Source organism: Mya arenaria, chromosome 7, assembly GCF_026914265.1.
Source record: "Mya arenaria isolate MELC-2E11 chromosome 7, ASM2691426v1".
Lineage (NCBI taxonomy): Eukaryota > Metazoa > Mollusca > Bivalvia > Myida > Myidae > Mya > Mya arenaria.
This window is the reverse complement of record NC_069128.1, coordinates 70,642,706-70,665,239: the sequence shown is the minus strand read 5'-3', so window position 1 is coordinate 70,665,239 and position 22,534 is coordinate 70,642,706. Positions and strand designations below refer to the sequence as shown.

At 34.4% G+C, this 22,534-nt stretch overlaps 2 protein-coding genes across 3 annotated transcripts in view; one reads left to right on the top strand and one right to left on the bottom strand.

The window, feature by feature from the left end:
- LOC128241741 (centrosomal protein of 78 kDa-like) overlaps positions 1–22,534 on the bottom strand; it is a 95,735-nt gene that overhangs the window by 37,114 nt on the left and 36,087 nt on the right. The gene's annotated exons all lie outside the window — the stretch shown is intronic.
- On the top strand, positions 18,586–20,267 carry LOC128241742 (uncharacterized). The gene has a single exon (XM_052958806.1). It carries the CDS (start codon positions 18,705–18,707, stop codon positions 19,905–19,907), a length of 1,203 nt encoding a protein of 400 aa, XP_052814766.1. The 5' UTR covers positions 18,586–18,704; the 3' UTR covers positions 19,908–20,267.

Here is a 22,534-nt window from a genome sequence, read left to right as displayed (position 1 = left end):
TGGGGCCGGAGTAACCCTACTCTTAAGTTTAAAACATATACCTTTTTTCACCAAAGGTAAAACTGCTTAATAGAGAAATAAATTGAAAAAAAGAGTTTTTTTACTTAAAACTAAGGAATGTTATTATTTATGTACATGTACTGTACTTTTAAATAACTTTTGCAATTTTTATGATTCAATAAAATTTGTCAAAACTATATCAGGTGGCTGCCAATTTTGACAATTTTTTTTTTTTTTTGACATTTTGGATTTTTTTTTCCAGATTTCTCTCATATTTTTTGGCACGCATCACATTTATGCTACACAATCATAGTATGTTATGGTATTTATATCTTTTTTTAATTTATTTCATCAAGTTTTTTTACCCCTTGCCAATGGAAGAGTTGATATATTTCTAAAGAAACAAACATCATATTATTTTTTTTCTTCAAATTTTTTAAACATTCTTGTTAATAAAAATACTAGGCAAAATAAGAATTTCCAATTTTTGTCAAAGAAATGCATTTTTGCAAATCAGAAAGGCCCTGGCACAAATCTATAATTAAAAAAAACAACACCATGTTTTTTTGGCTTCCAACGCTTGCCGCTGTAATGCAAGTATAAAATTACTGAAAAAATGTAAATGTAGAATGTCTATACATATATATATATATGATACAATTCTGAATCTGAAAACATTGGACATTTTCCAAGCACCTAGTGAGGCTTGTTGAAAGACTCTTAAATTTGTAATATAGCTGTTCTAGTGGTCATATTGTGGTCCTGACAATCCGCTAATGAACGCTGGTACTGGGAGACTTGCAGACAATTATGGCTGGAGAGAGGCAATACCTCATACACTTGATGATGAGTGAAAATGACACTTCTCTGTTTAAGGAAGTCTTTGGAGGCTTTCAGGTCTGCTTGGGATAGTCTTGTCATGCCAGTAACAAAAAGGCACAATTATGATGAGTAAAACGATACCTTTGAATACACTTTAGTAGAGAAGGCGTTAAAATGACACTTCCTTGTAGATGAATGTCTTTGACAGCTTTTGAGTCTGCTTTGGTTATTCTTGTGTATTATGCCAACAACAAATAACATAATTAAAATATGTTAAAATGAAACTATTAAATACATATTTAAGAAATATAACACACCACTGAGGGTCATATGACATTATAAGGACCGGCCAGTCAGCCAACAAAGGTGTATATGGACCGAGGCGTTAGCCGAGGGCCATTCACCTTCGCTGACTGATCGGTCCTTATAATGCCATATGGCCAGAAGTGGTGTGTTATATTTCTTATATTATACCGAACACTTTGCATTACAATTCAATATTTTTAAAGCGATATAAATGTTTTTTATTGAACAAAGCTAATAATGTTTACTTGCGACAAATTTTCGCCGTTGTGAAAATAGCAAGCCCCACTTACCAATTGTATGACGTCAGCGGTCCATATTACATTTTTGGCGAGGTCCAGACTGGCCAAAAATATAATATGGACTGCTGATGTCATTAAACTAGATTTTCATTAAAATACAGTGATATACGGACCGATCAAGTTTATATATACAAAGAAGGGACAAATTTATGTGAGGTATAATATATATATATATGGTGACATTAAAATTAAGGTGTAAAAATGACACTTCCTTGTAGATGGATGTCTTTGGCAGCTTTTGTACTTACTTACAATAGTCTTTTAATGCCTGCAGCAAATAGCTTAATCATGAGCTATGTTTTACAAAAACACCAAGCTAGGTGCATAAGCGGATTCTTGTCTGTTGTTTTCTAGTCAAACAATGGGAAGTAACTCGAAAAACATTTAAGCCAGAGTTATTGGCCTTGAAAAATGTGAACATATTTTCTCCAGTAGCATGTGTACCAAGTTTCATTTTAATACTGACAGCAAATCCAAGGCTGACAGCAAAACCAAGGCTGACAGCAAAATCAAGACTGACAGCAAAACCAAGGCTGACTCAGACTGTGAAACCAAGGTCGACAGCAAAACCAAGACCAACCATGAAACCAAGGCTGACAGTGAAACCAAGGCTGACAGCGAAACCAAGGCTGACAGCAAAATCAAGACTGACAGCAAAACCAATGCTGACTCAAACTGTGAAACCAAGGTCGACAGCAAAACCAAGACCAACCATGAAACCAAGGTTGACAGTGAAATCAAGACTGACAGCGAAACCAAGGCTGACAGCGAAACCAAGGTTGACAGTGAAACCAAGGCTGACAGTGAAATCAAGACTGACAGCGAAACCAAGGCTGTCAGCGAAACCAAGGCTGACAGTGAAATCAAGACTGACAGCGAAACCAAGGCTGACAGCGAAACCAAGGCTGACAGTAAAACCAAGGCTGACAGTGAAATAAAGGCTGACAGCGAAACCAAGGCTGACAGCGAAACCAAAGCTGAGAGTGAAACAAAGGCTGACAGCGAAACAAAGACTGACAGTGAAACCAAGGCTGACAGCGATACCAAGGTCGACTGTGAAACCAAGGTCGACAGCAAATCCAAGGCTGACAGTGAAACCAAGGCTGACAGCCAAACCAAGGCTGACAGCCAAACAAAGGTTGACAGTGGAACCAAGGCTGACAGCAAAACCAAGGCTGACAGCAAAACCAAGGCTGTAACAACACTGTTTTTGTCGAAAATATTTTATAAAAGTGTTGTGCTTTTTAGTATTAATGAATCTAACGATTTTTCCGTCACTATCAAATTTGACTGTATATAATATTCTAGGAAAGTTTATAAATATGCAATGGAAAAATAATAAAAAAATTGGGTAATATTTTTTTCATTATTATGTTTAAAGTTCACTGGAAAAAAATAAAACTCGCAAACAATTTATTCCAAGTCTGTTCATATTTAGATCTCTAGTAAACAGACTTAACTCAACATTTTGATTTCCATTAAGGATTCAGGCTAGATATGAGGATAAACTATATAGCTTCATTGTCATTCTTCTAAGTGTTTATTTCTCATTTGTTAAGATAATTAAATTGTCTACATATTCCCAAAGCACCCTCCAATTTATTTATCTTGGAAACAAATATTTATCAGAGGAAAAAAGCAATTATATGACCATTGGCCCTGAATGTTGAATTCTTTCAATTGAGTACTCTTCTGTTCTGTTAAAAAAAAAATTGTTACCTGTTACCAGACCGCCCCCTTTTTTTCTCCAGACTCTAAACTTTTTTTCCAGAGTGTTGTACATTACTAACAAGAGAGTTGTACATCACTTACAGGAGCGTTGCATATCTCTTACAAGAGCATTGCACATCACTTACAAGATCGTTGCACATCACTTACAAGAGCCTTGCACATAACTTACAAGATCGTTGCACATCACTTACAAGATCGTTGCACATCACTTACAAGATCGTTGCACATCACTTACAAGAGCATTGCACATCACTTACAAGATCATTGCACATCACTTACAAGATCGTTGCACATCACTTACAAGATCGTTGCACATCACTTACAAGATCGTTGCACATCACTTACAAGAGCATTGCACATCACTTACAAGATCGTTGCACATCACTTACAAGAGCATTGCACATCTCTTACAAGAGCGTTGCACATCACTTACAAGATCGTTGCACATCACTTACAAGAGCGTTGCACATCACTTACAAGATCGTTGCACATCACTTACAAGATCGTTGCACATCACTTACAAGATCGTTGCACATCACTTACAAGAGCATTGCACATCACTTACAAGATCGTTGCACATCACTTACAAGATCGTTGCACATCACTTACAAGAGCATTGCACATCACTTACAAGATCGTTGCACATCACTTACAAGATCGTTGCACATCACTTACAAGATCGTTGCACATCACTTACAAGATCGTTGCACATCACTTACAAGAGCATTGCACATCACTTACAAGATCGTTGCACATCACTTACAAGAGCATTGCACATCACTTACAAGAGCATTGCACATCACTTACAAGATCGTTGCACATCACTTACAAGAGCATTGCACATCACTTACAAGATCGTTGCACATCACTTACAAGATCGTTGCACATCACTTACAAGATCGTTGCACATCACTTACAAGAGCATTGCACATCACTTACAAGATCGTTGCACATCACTTACAAGAGCCTTGTTCATTAATTACATGAGCGTTGTACATCAATTAACAAGGAGCATAACTCGACCCTTACAGTAAAGATAGTTATGGGCCTTGCTATTCATATACATATTGTCTCCGGCAACATGTGTTCTGGATTTCATTTGAATATCTAGTTGCAGCAAAGGTTAAGTTTTTGCACACAGACACCAGGAGTACAATAATGACATGTAGAAAAGGGCACGTTTTTTAAAAGCAAATAATAATTTCTATCTGATGTAAATTTATTCATAGCCATGTAAATTATACAAAAGACAACATCAATTATTGTTAAAGGACAGGGAATTAATTTATTGAATTTCTATGTTGGTTCTTGATTAATTCAATCAAATGTACATAATCCTATATAAACAATATTCATACTTGAAATAAATAATTCAAGGCTGAAAACCCCACATCAAATGCTCTAATACAGCAGTTTAAAACATGTTCTTGAATTATCTTTCTAGTCTTTACCAGGTGTTGTTGCAAAACCAGAACAACTCCTATAGAACCGCATAACACAAATAAATCAGTCTTACATGAAACTTGCAATTGTCAAACGTTGCCCTTTATTTCCTCAAGGCCCCAAAGGTGTTTTGACACCAGGCAATAAAGTAGTGTCAAGGATTGATTTTTCATGAAGTCAAGAGCTAATATCCTTTCACCAAGCAGTCTCGGGGTAAATTGTCAATTATGTCCAACACTCAGGCTGGGAATCAAGTGTCCTAAGATTGCATTTGACAAACAGGCAATGAAACATGTTCAGTGCTACCAAGGATTGCATTTTATAAACTGGCTAGGCAAACTTGGCTTAACAAGAACAAAATGTATTTAGCACCCTGAATGGCAATTATGTGATGCATTTATAATACATAAATTTGCAGTGGCTCTGTCAGCTGACAGCAGAATGGTTACTATAAGACTTTTTTGTTACTTTACCGTTTTCCGAACAATTTGGAGATCAAAGTTTGCCGCATTCTTAAAATGCTAAAATGTATACTGTCTTTCAAAAATTAAAATTAAACTCCCACTTTCTGTTTTGAAAATATTAATAATGATATAAATTTATATTATTTGATGAAAACATTATCTTTGCCACAAAAATGGTAGAATTGGTGTATTTTTAAAGAAAAAAAAAAAAATATCACAACTTTTTCTTAGACAATTTTCTAAAACAATTTTCTTCATTTCTAGGCCAAATAAACGGGTGGGAGTTAATGTATTTTTAAGGATGCCATGATAAATAAGAGTTTCATTTTCAGCCTTATTAACAAATGTAAGAGATATCAGCACTTCCAACCACTTCCCTGGAATTATCCCAGTATCTGAGAGTTCATTAGCGCCATATCAAGAACTGGAGAAGGCCACTAGAATAGCCAAATTACATCCGTCTGGCGCACACTCAGAGTAGAGGTTGCAACAAGGACTTGAACAAGATCTCAAATTTCTCAATTTTCTAAGATAGAAAGCTTTGTAGATGACGGCATGGAGAACTTAATTACATACTTGTAAAAAAAGTAGTTACCAGGTGCTATTAGCTGTTCTTTTTCCTGATAGTTAAGATTATGAGAGACTACTTTGCAAATTTACACTCTTTCCAGATCAATGTGCTTTTTCCCAGTATTCTGGCAAAAAGATATTTTTGAGCACAACATGGGATCATAATCGATTATTGACTATACAAATGGCTGGATTTAAAAAACAAGAGCACGACCTGCAGGTCATGCTGAACGGTCGTCTGATTTTGTCCTTTTACAGTTTAATTATTTCATATTGTACATTTGATAGTGAACAGGTATTCCAAGTTTGAAAATGATAGCTTTGATAGTTTGCATGTATGTGACCCAAGCACAAAACTTAAACAAGAGGGCCATAATGGCCCTAGATCGCTCACCTGTAAAAAGGTCTAAACTGTGTTGGGCAGGGATAAATTTGACACAAGGGTCAGGATTTATAGAAAACTTTATAGAAGTCTACTTATAATAATCAATAAGCAATCTTGTAAACCCCTTCCAAGACTTCTCATTAGCTTGGCAGTGTATTATTAGTAGTTTTAGGATATTTGGGCTGAAAATGTTACCTCTAAAGTGTTAACAAGGTTTTTCCATAATTGGGCTCTGTAATCTAGTTTTTGACCCCAGATGACCCATATTCAAACTTGAGCTAGAAATCATCGAAATAACCTTTCTTACAAATTTCCAGGGTAAATATGTTACCTCTCGAGTGTTAACAAGGTTTTTCCATACTTGGGCTCTGTGACCTAGTTTTTGACCCCAGATAACCCATATTCAAACTTGAGCTAGAAATCATCGAACATGTATGAATTCTAGTACTTTATAATACCATTCATAATATTTTCTTATTTTCATACTTAATAAGAAGTAATAAATGTTGTAATTTTTTATGTGATTGTTTGCTGTTAGTTGTTCTTTTAGCCACTAGTTATTTTTGTTTTAATTACAGCAAAAACTTTGTGAGGTAACAATTTATTTTTGGTTTCAAATTTAGATCAAATGTGTTTTTTTGTTTTGTTTTTTTCTTAAACAACTGAGTAATTATGCATATGACTACACACAGGTACCAATTACAGAATTGATGATTCAGAAAAATGCATATGATTTAGACTTGCTTCTTGTCATAAGACACTTTTATAAATCACACATATTGTTGGAAATGTTGGCAATATTTGTATTTCCTGACACTTTGACAAAGTTATTTCTGTGTTATTTGAAATATTTATTTTCATGTAAAATAGGTGACACTCATGAAGACTAAGTTCAAATTTTCAACCCCTATGTCACACTTTTGCCTCATTATTTTGAAAAGCACCCATGTACAGAGCCTATTCAGAATGGTAAAACAATTATCAATGTTTTTGTACAAAAGCCATACAAATTATCAGCAAAAAAATGTGATTCCTTACACTGGAATGTATACTTAACAAGCCAATTCAGAATTGTGAAAAAAATGTAATTATTTTTCTACCAAAGCCATATATCAGCTAAAAAATTAAGCCATAATGATTATTCAGGATAATCTGAGGGCCCTAACTCCTAAATGATTAAAGCGATTTCCATGGCTATCGAACTTGATCAAGATATTATGGTCACAAACATGTGTTAAAAGTTTGGTGAGGATTGGACAAACAGTTTTCAAGAATTAGATCGGAAACAATCTTCGGGACGTATTTTTCAAGTCTTTTTTTGCAAATAAAGGGCCGTAACTCCTAAATGACAAAAGCGATTTCCATGGCTATCGAACTTGATCAAGATATTATGGTCACAATCATGTATGTAAAGTTTGGTGAGGATTGGACACATACTTTTCAAGAATTAGATTGGAAACATATATTTTTGAAGTATTTTTGGCAAAAAAGGGCCGTAACTCCTAAATGACTAAAGCGATTTCCATGACTATCGAACTTGATCAAGATATTATGGTCACAAACATGTGTTTAAAGTTTGGTGAGGATTGGACAAACGGTTTTCAAGAATTAGATCGGAAACAATCTTCGGGAATTTTTGGCAAAAAAGGGCCGTAACTCCTAAATGACTAAAGCGATTTCCATGACTATCGAACTTGATCAAGATATTATGGTCACAAACATGTGTTTAAAGTTTGGTGAGGATTGGACAAACGGTTTTCAAGAATTAGATCGGAAACAATCTTCGGGACGTACGTACGTACGTACGTACGTACGTACGTACGGACAAGGGCAACCCTATATGCCGCCACTTTGTGGGGGCATAAACATTTGTGAATTCTTAAACCAAGATTAATGATGATAAGCCAGTTCAGAATGTTGAAACAATTATCAATATTTATCAATATTTTTCCCCAAACCCATACACACAATGATAGAGACACATTTCTAGTGTATCATATATTAGATTTCCCACAATTTCCCATCAAGTGAAGCATCCTTATTTACACAAGGGAGAAGCAATTAAGCTCTGATCAGGTCACCCAATGGTCTGACTCAATATGTCCAATAATTAACTTACCCTATTTGGACAAGTTTTAAGAAACTATACAACTATCACAGGGGTGATACTACTTTCCACAGTTAACTTCAAGAATGATCAGACGTCAATATTTACTCTTGGGAGAAGGAATTAATTAACATACATATTTGGGCAATTCCTAAGAAAGTCGCTAGCAGCTGTCACAGGAGTGTTTACTTAACCTTACATTTCTAAGAAATGATCAGAAACAACTTTATTTTCACTTGAAGAGGCAAGTGTCTGAATGCTGTACAGTTATTTATTGTAACTTGCATGTTTGGGGAAGTTTTATCAAACACTAGAGATATCACAGGAATGATCACTACCCCTTCATTTATAAGAAATGATCTTCAATCCTTATCATTGTATTAACCTTCTGAATAGTGTACCGTAATTGACTTTCATATGAATAAGAATATAACTTTTTTGCATATTTGGGCCTCAGTTCAGAGAGAGATGGCCATGTATAAGGATGTAATTAATAAAGTGTAAATGCTCACATGGACTTCCACAATGTTTAACTAGTTGAATATAGGTCAGTTGAGCTGATGTCATTTTCTTGTTAAAAAGTAACCATTCACTGGCATGGGATGATAGGGGCCATTTCATAAGAATGTTAAAATTTAGTTGGATACTGGGGGCCGTTTCACAATATTATAAAATTAATTTGAATTCTGGGGGCTGTTTCACAATATGTTAAAATTTAGTTGAATTCTGGGGGCTGTTTCATGATATGTTAAACTTTAGTTGTAACTTCAATAATCTTAAATCTGAATAAATGTCGAAAATGGAAGATTTTTTGATTTTCTTAACCTTCAAGTGCTCATTTTAAATGCGTTAAATCCACTCAATATGTATCCAAATAAACTTTGGCACTCAGATGATTTCAACTTGCTACTAAAATTGACCAAGACCTTTATTGAAATGACCCACTTGATTATATCTGCCATGGCAGCTAGGGCTTCTTATAGAAAATTTATACCAAGCACCTAAGTGCCAAAATTCGGCTTCAATATACATCATGATTTCAATCACAGTGCACATTGATTGGAAGATGGAATATTCAGTTGGCTGAAAAGTGCTTAATAATACATATTATGTAGTGAAGTCCAGGAATTTCTGTAGAAAGAGGCTCATATTGTGCACTTACTTAAGTGGTTTTCTCAATCCTAGTATTTTTAGCCAGGTTTTAAACAAGGCAAGGTGCTGCAGAAATGGGAAAGGGTGCTTAATGGCTGAAATGGGCACATAACATTGAGCTGTGAGGAACTCCAGCATTATCAAGTAAACGACAGAAAAGAATTCACCTCTATGTAGGTAGAAGATCCTGTGCAAAAATGGACAGAACTCTTTAGCAAACAACCCTATTTACCAATGATCATCTGCCTATTATGTTAACAGCTCAGATGTTCAACATACCATAACATATTGAACAAGATTGAAAATAACATGATTTCTATGACAAATTTCATCATTTTTTAGATTCTGTGACAGTAGATTAATTTGTTGGACTTTGTATTAATTTGTTGGGAAGTATTTTTAATTAATTTGTCAAGAGTTTTCTTATCAATAGTACTTAAAGGGACTGTACTCCATAAGATAAAACAGCGAAAAAAGAGAAAATTGTCGAAAACTGACATAAACAAGGTATCGATGTGTACAATGCATTGGAGTTTACAATTTATTTAAGTTTAGCAGTTATTTCTGATTTTTCCATTGAAAAAGATTACTGGGTATGTCTACCTAGTAGAATTCATTCCTTATGCATGATTGGCTAGTCGATGTTATCACATGATATGACCATGTTAGGTATATAGCTTAAACATTCCAACTGTTTAGAGTAAACCTTCGTAGCACAGTGGATACAGCACTGGACTGCAATTTTGGCGACACCGGTTCGAACCAGATTTTTTTTTTTACATTTTGGTATGATTTTTTACAATTATGATATCAAAGAGTAAAACATTTTATTTAATAATTGTCCTGAGATTCATTACAGAAAAAAACTTTTTTAGTGCCAATCTGGTGTACAGTCCCTATAAGGTTTGAAGCTTTTTTTGTGATTTATGACAGGCAGTTCGAATATGAAAGAAATTTCATGGGAATATCCAAAAGATGAATTTCTCTGGTGTATTGTTTGTCTTTAATTTCCATTAAATTCTTTTTCCTACTTGAAATTAAATTGAACAGATAAGATATAGGTATTTGCAGAGGAAAGTATGTTTTAGTAGCTGAAATGTAGCTTTGCTTGGCAAAAAATAATTATCATACTGATCAATTAATTTGCGATCGATCGAACAAAGCCAAAAAAAATATGTGTGATTAAAGTTATATCTTGTTGAATAACATGTAGGTATATAGGTTTAACTTAGCATTTTTTAATGAGGCTTTATGTTTACTGTTATTGTCATCATTTGAGAATGGCGTAAAAGTTATCTTCAGTATAATGATTTTATAATTAAACTTATATATATATTTTGTATTTTAGAATCTCTTATTTGGAGGTTCTTTTAGTATATATCAAAAGAAAAAATGTACTGTTCCCAGCATTGAGAACATATCGAAATCTTCGCTTTAAAAATGTCATGATAAAAGGCAACCTGTTATGTTATCAATATTTGTGCTCACTAAGCTAATTGTAATTTATTCCAAGCAATTATAGAATATCAATATATTATTCTTCTAAGGCAGCAGCCACAATAACTCAAATAATTGTTCCCTGAGTAAATATTGAAGAATATCATACAGCGCTACTTATAATTATTGAATATTCAATAAAAGAGCTTAGATTTCTGCATCTCAGCTTTGATATATATTTTATCTCTGTAATCATCTGCAAACTTAAAAGCCAAATATCCCTAATAACACTGGATTTTCTTAGTATTTGAGGCCCTGTTAGATATCCCGGTTGTTTCAAGAAATAATAATGTTGCATTTTTCCACTATTTGAGGCCCTGTTAAATATCCCTGTTGTTACAAGAAATAATAACATTGCATTTTCCACTATTTGAGGCCCTATAAAATATCCCTGTTGTTACAAGAAATAATAACATTGCATTTTCCACTATTTGAGGCCCTATAAAATATCCCTTTTGTTACAAGAAATAATAATATTGCATTTTCCACTATTTGAGGCCCTATAAAATATCCCTGTTGTTACAAGAAATAATAACATTGCATTTTCCACTATTTGAGGTCCTATAAAATATCCCAGTTGTTACAAGAAATAATAACATTCCATTTTCCACTATTTGAGGCCCTATAAAATATCCCTGTTGTTACAAGAAATAATAACATTCCATTTTCCACTATTTGAGGTCCTATAAAATATCCCAGTTGTTACAAGAAATAATAACATTGCATTTTCCACTATTTGAGGCCCTATAAAATATCCCTGTTGTTACAAGAAATAATAACATTGCATTTTTCCACTATTTGAGGCCCTGTTAAATATCCCAGTTGTTACAAGAAATAATAACATTGCATTTTCCACTATTTGAGGCCCTATAAAATATCCCTGTTGTTACAAGAAATAATAACATTGCATTTTCCACTATTTAAGGCCCTATAAAATATCCCTGTTGTTACAAGAAATAATAACATTGCATTTTCCACTATTTGAGGCCCTGTTAAATATCCCAGTTGTTACAAGAAATAATAACATTGCATTTTCCACTTTTTTAGGCCCTATAAAATATCCCTTTTGTTACAAGAAATAACAACATTGCATTTTCCACTATTTGAGGTCCTATAAAATATCCCAGTTGTTACAAGAAATAATAACATTGCATTTTCCACTATTTGAGGCCCTATAAAATATCCCAGTTGTTACAAGAAATAATAACATTCCATTTTCCACTATTTGAGGTCCTATAAAATATCCCAGTTGTTACAAGAAATAATAACATTGCATTTTCCACTATTTGAGGTCCTATAAAATATCCCAGTTGTTACAAGAAATAACAACATTGCATTTTCCATTATTTGAGGTCCTATAAAATATCCCAGTTGTTACAAGAAATAATAACATTGCATTTTCCACTATTTGAGGCCCTATAAAATATCCCTTTTGTTACAAGAAATAATAACATTGCATTTTCCACTATTTGAGGCCCTATAAAATATCCCTTTTGTTACAAGAAATAATAACATTGCATTTTCCACTATTTGAGGCCCTATAAAATATCCCAGTTGTTACAAGAAATAATAACATTGCATTTTCCACTATTTGAGGCCCTATAAAATATCCCAGTTGTTACAAGAAATAATAACATTGCATTTTCCACTATTTGAGGCCCTATAAAATATCCCTGTTGTTACAAGAAATAATAACATTGCATTTTTCCACTATTTGAGGCCCTATAAAATATCCCTTTCGTTACAAGTAATAATAACATTGCATTTTCCACTATTTGAGGCCCTATAAAATATCCCTGTTGTTACAAGAAATAATAACATTGCATTTTCCACTATTTGAGGCCCTATAAAATATCCCTTTTGTTACAAGAAATAATAACATTGCATTTTCCACTATTTGAGGCCCTATAAAATATCCCTTTTGTTACAAGAAATAATAATGTTGCAGTTTTCCACTATTGTAGGCCAAGGAAAAATATTGCTCCATTTTCCAATTATTTGAGGCCCCTGTTGTTTCAAAAAATAATAACACTATTCACAGAATTGATTTTAAAATAAGTTTATCAATATAGAGAAATTTCATTTGGGCCTCACAAAGTGTGGGAGGTTATTTCAGATTTTTTTGATTTTTTTATTGATAGCAATTTGCTCTTATATCATATCTGAAGACACATTTATTAGATCTTTTTCGTTTTTAATCAGATGACAATGCTTATGAATAATATATTATTACCTAAAATAGGCTCTGGTTAATTAAACCAACAACTAACTTATAATTTTACTGTACAAAAAAAGACTATTTAAAAAAGAACACCTCTTTCTTTGGTCGTTAATATCCCCCACACACATTCCAAAAAAAATTACAACTCCCAAACCAGAGCCACAGGAGGGAAACATCAATTTGTTTCCAATGAATAAAATATTATGCCAGGTCAGTGTTCTCCTATTTCATACAAGTAGCAGCATATGTGCAGAAATGCTCACTAAATGCCAATTTCTATTTCCTTAAATTATTCTGGCAATAACTTCTGTCTCACACATCTTTAAAGGGGCTAGACAGCAGATGGTGCAAAAATCGACAAATACAGTATAATCGACAAATACGGTATAATCGACAAATACGGTATAATCGACAAATACGGTATAATCGACAAATACGGTATAATCGACAAATACGGTATAATCGACAAATACGGTATAATCGACAAATACGGTATAATCGACAAATACGGTATAATCGACAAATACAGTATAATCGACAAATACGGTATAATCGACAAATACAGTATAATCGACAAATACAGTATTTCCTCAAAACAAACCTAAAATTGTCCATGAGAGCTATTAGGAGGCCAATTAAACATCACTTTATATGACTAAAATAATAAACACAACAATCATGTTGCGATCGCATCTTTGTGCTCCGTTTCAAACAACGCATATATATACTATGGTTTCCAGTTTAAATCATATCTGTTTATGAGTACAAGTTTTTTGTATGAATGGCCATCTGGCTTATACACAAACAAAAGGAAATAAATCACATCCCTGAAAACTAATCGTTCATAAAATATTTTCTTTTTTCAAATGCTACATTACGTATACACAAAGTATTAGGCATGCATGTTAAAATCAGGGAGCACAAATACTTTCATATCAGTTTATAACATCTCATTGGTCATAACAATAATTAAAATGAGATGAATGCATCGGAGCCTGATTCTCAGTGTTTTGTCGATTACTTGTATAGTCCCCAATTTTTAGCCATGCATGTTGAAAATGGAAGCAATATTGGCCTGTTTTAAGAATGCATGAAATACACCTCTTCGGTGCGGAAATGACAGAGAAGTTACGGATGTAATCTCGGTTCGAAATAAGCCATTGAGATCACGGCTTACAAATCGTTTTAGGCAGGATATTATTAAATATGCCGATAGCTCTTCACAAAGGAGATTCTTTCCTTTTTGTTATCGACTATTACATTGGTCGGAAAATGCTTATGAATATTCAAGATTTACCTAGTTTCCCTAGCCAATTCGCCCAGGGTATCATATAAGTTATGATAAGCTCGGATGCCAAGGATAGTTTTGACTGTATTGAGGAAAAAGTACCATTATGTTTCATCATTGTGAATACGTCAGAACACATTGAAATCTTACAACATGACTTGTAATGGTGTTATTGCATGACAACTAGAAAAATATGTCTTCCTTGGTCGGAACTTAATTGTTTCAAGGAAACTGAGAAATAATTTGTTCTTTAATGTTATGACATTTCTAAAAAGAGCAATTTCCTGCCATTAAAAAACACTGACATCACATTACCATCATTTCAGAGTTGGCTGTCATCTGTAACATGCAAATGTATAACAAACCAATATTTAAAGGTTCAGAGTAAGAACGTTGTAATTCAATCTAATTTTAACACGAGTTACCTCTGTTTTGAACTGAGCCCATGAAAAGGCACATTTGCTTAAAAATTTAGGTGAAATTTTAACGACTCCCTTCTTGAATTTTCCAAAATGAATGTCATGAAGCATTAAACTTGCAAAACTGAGAAAAAAGATGTGTTTTTTTGTGACTGTCAATTTCTTTAATCCTCCTTGAAATTTTATCAGGAATTAAAACAGTGTTGCCCAGGGAAACCCACAATGGGCTGAATTTGTTCAGATCTTTGTTAAAGTTTAAAACATTATAAACATCATCGTTGTTAACTTTCAAATCAATATTGCTCTGTTTTGCCCAGGGAAACCCACAATGGGCTGAATTTGTTCTGATCTTCGTTAAAGTTTACAACGTTATTAACATCATCGCTGTTAACTTTTAAACCAATATTGCTCTGTATTAGTTTCACACATAAACTTAGATTTGCAGTATTCCTAACAAGAGGTGAGATGACTGTTTCAGCCATACTTGTTTACATTTAAATATATGAGCACATGACCACATTTTTCACCTTTAAAAAGTTAACAACGATGTTGTTAATCCCATTGTTTACTTTAACAAACTTCTGAACAATCAGGCCATTGATTTTTCCCTTGTTTAGTTCTTTCTTGTCATGCCCTGTACCAAGTTAATAATTCATCGCCACTTCTCTCTTTCACAATTAGTTAACTAATTTACGTAACAAATATAATTCAATTTTACCAGGCGTCCTAAATGGAAACATGTGTTGCTGAATCATTTAAAACAGTGTGCTTGTAAATGATGAGTCACTTAAAACGGTGTGCTTGTAAATGATGAGTCACTTAAAACAGTGTGCTTGTAAATGATGAGTCACTTAAAACGGTATGCTTGTAAATGTTGAGTCACTTAAAACGGTGTGCTTGTAAAGGTAGAATCACTTAAAACAGTGTGCTTGTAAATGCTGAATGACTTAAAATAGTGTGCTTGTAAATGCTGAATCATTTAAAACATAAAACAGTTTGCTTGTAAATGCTGAATCATTTAAAACAGTGTGCTTGTAAATGCTGAATCATTTAAAACAGTGTGCTTGTAAATGTTGAATCATTTAAAACAGTGTGCTAGTAAATGCTGAATCATTTAAAACAGTGGGCTTGTAAATGCCGAATCATTTAAAAAAGTGTGCTTGTAAATGCTGAATCATTTAAAACAGTGTGCTTGTAAATGCTGAATCATTTAAAACAGTGTGCTTGTAAATGCTGAATCATTTAAATCAGTGTGCTTGTAAATGCTGAATCATTTAAATCAGTGGGCTTGTAAATGCTGAATCATTTAAAACAGTGGGCGTGTAAATGCTGAATCATTTAAAACAGTGTGTGTGTAAATGCTGAATCATTTAGAACTGTGTGTTTGTGAATGCTGAATCAATTAAATCAGTGCATTTGTTCAGTGGTTGAAATTAGTACAAACCCACATTTAGCCATGCACTGGTAAAATGCTGTTTGGGCTTGAGTCCCAAATGGTATATAGTATACCTTACAGATTTTTTTGAACAAGCACAAGGTCAAAAAGTCAAATTTTGGTTACTGATTAAAATATACTCATTTCCATTATCATTATTACTCAATCTAGTGTATGTAACCATTTTACACTCAAGATTATAAGCTTCATATATTAATGTTTTTGTTTAATTGCTATTAGAAGTCTCAGCAATGATGGTGTTTTTGTATTGTAAATAATCTGTAACAGTTAAAACAGGTTTCGAATCTTTTGCTGAACATAATTGTAACAATTAATAAAGATGAATTTTATAGCATTTTAGAAATTGCATTTCTGAGCCAAACCCAGACTCAAGACGCTAGTTTCTTATTTCATGACTTTAATCTGATAATGAAGACGTTTTTTTTTGTGTTTTTTTCAGGATGCTCAATAACAGACACACAAAAACAACTTCCAAATGTGGTGATGATGTGTACATAAATAGCCATGGTCACTGACGCAAACAGCAGCCAAGGTCATTGACAGCCAAGGTCACTATCACAAACAGCAGCCAAGGTCATTGGCAGCCAAGGTCATTGAAAAAACAGCAGCCAAGGTCACTGGCAGCCAAGGTCATTGAAACAAACAGCAGCCAAGGTCACTGACAGCCAAGGTCACTGACAAAAAACAGCCAAGGTCATTGACAGCCAAGGTCATTGAAACAAACAGCAGCCAAGGTCACTGACAGCCAAGGTCACTGACAAAAAACAGTCAAGGTCACTGACAGTCAAGGTGCCAAGGTCATTGACACAGACACAGAGTATCTCAAGGGTAAATGGAAAAAAATGAGACAACAGAAGCAAACCTCCTCCAGCTTTATTTGCCGACACCTTGGTCTGTGCATACCTCAAGAGTTAGTGACTTTGTCACCTTCATAAACGACAAGAATTTGAAACGCCTAAAGTGGTAGTGGTTAAAAAGCACCTGATGTAACTGTTAATGACATCTTAGACTCCTAAAATACTTCCAAAGGTGAAGATAGCGTGTAACATTAGTTCAGAGGCGATAGACACAAAATATCACCAATATTCAACGTCTTTGACAATGCAATTTTTAATCATTCAGTACCAGTCAGCAACAGGCAAATCAAACTTCTGCAAGAGATTCGTCTAGAATACAAAAGGCATTTTTTTTTTACAATTTTACAATTTGATTAACCACGTTGATGAATTGCAAATGACACATTTTGCTAATATTATCTAAGTATGACAATGGCACAGCTGTGTTAAGATCAATGATGTGTAGTTCAGAAAAAAATAATCAGTTAATATATTCTTCAACAACCAATATATCAGATGTTAAACTGAAATAGTAAACGGCAGTACATTCTGAGTGTTCAAAAAAAAAAATGAAAAACTATTCAAACGTTTAAAACACTGCAGGTGACCATATTGGACATTGTTGACATTTCAGCAAATCAGAATGTACTTTATTTGGATTTAAACAGAGTGTATCATCCATACACATGTTATGCTAATTACATATGAAAGCTGATAGAAAATCACCAACATCTATATAAACAATATGATGAAGTTTATAACATATAAGATTACTGTACTCTACATATTAAACTGTCGTGGTAATATAACTTTACAAGGAGGTCATGATCACATCAAAGGCATGAATTTTTCTACTTGTGACATTCTGCTTAGACAATTAATGGCAATTATGACATGCTTGTGTTAAGACCTCAGTGATTGAAATATGAGCACATGCCCAGCAAGCCCTCCACCAGCAAAATGATTTCCAGGATTGATCAAATTTTGGATTTTATAAAGCACTCTGGGCTTGTTAAAAACACTGATGCCAGGAACATGGTGTAAGAATTCAGACTCGTGTAAGAATTCAGACTTACACTGAGAATTCAGACTTGTGTAAGAATTCAGACTTGTGTAAGAATTCAGACTTGTGTAAGAATTCAGACTTACACTAAGAATTCAGACTTGTGTAAGAATTCAGACTTGTGTAAGAATTCAAACTTGTGTAAGAATACAGACTTGTGTAAGAATTTTGGCTTGTTCAGCCAAAAGTTTAATTTTGATGGCTGATTTTTCAGCTTAGGATTCAGTTGACCAAATTATTAGATTGCTGATTTGCAATATTGTAGCATGAAAACAGCAGATAACTGAGATACATTCTTAATTATTGGCAAAAGATTTTAAACAAAAGGTAAAAATACTGCTGACCATACTGACCATCCACACATCACAAAACTACAAGATTATGAATATGATTTTCAGTTGGAAAGAAGTGGAAAATACAGGAGAGCAATACTCTGTAACAACAGCTAAAGATCCTCTAAAGGAACTGTATCAGTTACAGGAATATGATGAGAACTTCACATCTGTTACAAGCCTAATTAAAGACAAAGGCAGCACTTTAGTGAGTGTGATCAATCACATAACTTCAGAACCAAGCATTTCTGTCACACAGATCAGCAGCATAAAATTTCCGGGTTTCTCTCGTTCAACAACTTTGGCGCACAAAATGATATCGGTTTTCACCGTTGGCGAGGAGGAACCCAAGTACGATAAAGGGAATCATAATATCATGTTGGCAATACTTCTTGGAATATTTATGTGTATCACAATAGTAATAACTGTGTCTGTGTTTGTATTCTGTAGGAAGAAGAACAGTGTGTTCATGCTCCAGAAATGTGAGCAGGAGGATTCTGACCTTGAGCTCAATGATATCAACACGGAGCCGGAATCATCAACAGATTCAGAATACGAATATATTGAGTCATCTTCACCAGTTAAAACTGAGACTGCCAAAATGAGGTCTAGTAGTTCTCCAAACCTGAACCAGCATGCTAGTGATAACAATCACAATGGTGAGGAGAGTCTAAGGGCAGTTAAGAATGAGACCATGAAATCAAAAGGCTCTAATAAAAAGACATCTTTAAAGAAAGCTAAATACAAGTCGGATGTTCCAGCATCCCAAAATGATAATAGTGCTGCTCCTCTTTTAAATGCAAAAAACACTGAAGGAAACAAAAAGTCATCAAGAAGTAGTCAGACTGTAAGAAAACTAACTTGCCAAAGTCGATCAATGCCAATAATATATGAAAACCCTCAAAACAAGACAGATATGTCAAGCTTTAGTGTAGTCAATGAAATGCGAGATTCATCTCAAAATGTGAATTTCCAAAACAATGAACAAGAAGTTTCAATACATAACAAGAGATCTCAAAAGAAGTCAAAACATTCCAGGAAACACATTTACACAAGAGTTGAACTGCATGCACCCTACATAGATGGAGCTAGTGAAGTGGTTTCTGATATACAAATGGAAACTGATTTATCAGAATCAATTTTAGGAAATATGAAATTTTACCGAAGAAATTCAAAGGAAGAAATTTGTATCATTCCTGAGTTAGAAACTTCTCCAAATACCAATTGTGTTTGTTTACCAAACTCAATGAGAGAATTAAAAAAATTAGACCCAACTCATCAAAAAGCCATTAAGGATGGTTCAGCCCTTACAAAAGAGTCAACACATGATACTAAACATAGAGACACGGGAGGCATTGATATAAAATATAGCAACATGGGAGACATTGATACTAAATATAGCAACATGGGAGACATTGATACTAAATATAGCAACATGGGAAACATTGATACTAAATATAGCAACTTAAGAGAAACTGATACTAAATATAGCAACATGGAAGACATTGATACTTAATATAGCAACATAAGAGAAACTGATACTAAATATAGCAACATGGAAGACATTGATACAAAATATAGCAACATAAGAGAAACTGATACTAAATATAGCAACATGGAAGACATTGATAATAAATATAGCAACATTAGAGACATTGATACTAAATATAGCAGCATGGGAGACAATAATAAATATAGCTACAAAGGATATACTTTTACCTAATATAGCAACACAGGAGACATTATAATGTTTTAATAATAGTAACAAGGTAAAGCCGATAGTCTAATAATAGAAATCAAGGACAACTTCATCAAGGGTATTCATGAGTCACAAACAAATGGGTTATAAAGATAGAGAGATGCTAAGTGACTTGAAAGTTTTCCAAATATTATACAGACAGTTAAATTATTGTGATTTTATATGCAAATATATATATAAAATTAATAATTATTCACTTTTATATGTGCATTAAACAATGGACGAAAGAAACTTTGTGGAAAACTTTGCAATTCCCATTTTGGACATGTGTTGAGATTCTGTGTAAACTGATCTTGCCTAAATTTTGACTATCTTTTATCATATTATAGTTGGAAAATAAAGCAATTAATCAAGCAATTTGTTAAGTAATATTTGTCAGAAAATCCAGAATGTAAGTGATGTACTGTATACAGTAATTTATTTTAAAAGTCCCTGGTCTATTGCCAACAGTGCAAAAATGCATCATAATTATATGGATTCTTAAATCAAAAATCAAAAATGTTTTTCTTTTACAGCAAAGTCATGTCTTGGTGTGAAGACAATGTAGGAGTTCAAGGTCATTTACTTCTTACTTTTTGGTTAATCTTGAAGGGGCAAATATTCTGATATGAAATTGCTGAAATTATGATAATGTACTGCTCATACACCTACAAGGGCAGGCTCATTAATACACTTGCAGAGGCCAGGGGCCAATACAACCACAGAGGCGGGCTTTTACACATTACACATGTAGTGGTGGGCTCATGCACTAACAGAGGCGGGGGGGTGGGGGGAGGGGTCATACAACCACAGAGGCAGGCTCTTACACCTGTAATGGTGGGCTCATGCACTCGCAGAGGTGGGAGGGGGGGGGCCATACAACTACAGAGGCGGGCTTGTACACCTGTAGTGGTTGGCTCATGCACTCACAGGGGGGGTGGGGGGGGGGCATACAACCACAATGGCGGGCTTTTACACCTGTAGTGGTGGGCTCATGCACTCACAGAGGCGGGCGGGGGGGGGGGGGGGGGGGGGCCCATACAATCACAGAGGCGGGCTTTTACACCTGTAGTGGTGGGCTCATGCACTCGCATGGCGGGGGGGGGGGGGGGGGGGCATATCATGGTTTCTAACCAACCAGTGAATTCAATTGTACTAGAATAAATTACACTCTATGAAGTGCTGGAAACTATGAGGGAGTGACATAAAACATCCCATTCCCACATATCACCCATCAGGGTGACATTACCATATAAAATGACAAGCAGAAATACACAAATCTCATTTCTATCGCCAATTATGTATGCAAAATATGCTGTCTCCTGAATAATTTCTTGACATTAGCAATCTTCTGGAAAAGATTCATTCAGAGATGTCGCAGGAATAGCATGGCATTAAAGAGACCTGAAACAACATGATACAGCAAAAGAAGTAATATACTGTGCGTGGGGAGAAGAACGGATATGTTAGGTTACCAGTTGTCATGATTAGCACACATGTTACCTTGCAAGTTGCTGACCATCATACAGCCACAGATATTATGTCCGGTAATTCATCTTGTTTCTTCTAATTCCAATATGGCATTTAATGTGTAGACAAACACAAAGAAAACATTCTAAAACATGGTACAATGAACTTGAGCCACAATGGCTAGCGCTGTAGAGACAGTGGTCTGGTGTTGTGAGGGAAACAGAGAATCTAGAGCAAACCAATTTGACTGGTTTGGTCACCTTAAAACAAACTCACATAATTATGCCCAAACCAATTTGACTGGTTTGCTGACCTTAAAACAAACTCACATATGCCCAAACCAATTTGACTGGTTTGGTCACCTTAAAACAAACTCACATATGCCCAAACCAATTTGACTGGTTTGGTCACCTTAAAACAAACTCACATAATTATGCCCAAACCAATTTGACTGGTTTGCTGACCTTAAAACAAACTCACATATGCCCAAACCAATTTGACTGGTTTGGTCACCTTAAAACAAACTCACATAATTATGCCCAAACCAATTTGACTAGTTTGCTGACCTTAAAACAAACTCACATATGCACAAACCAATTTGACTGGTTTGGTGACCTTAAAACAAACTCACATATGCCCAAACCAATTTGACTGGTTTGGTCACCTTAAAACAAACTCACATAATTATGCCCAAACCAATTTGACTGGTTTGCTGACCTTAAAACAAACTCACATATGCACAAACCAATTTGACTGGTTTGGTGACCTTAAAACAAACTCACATATGCCCAAACCAATTTGACTGGTTTGGTGACCTTAAAACAAACTCACATATGCCCAAACCAATTTGACTGGTTTGGTGACCTTAAAACAAACTCACATATGCCCAAACCAATTTGACTGGTTTGGTCACCTTAAAACAAACTCACATATGC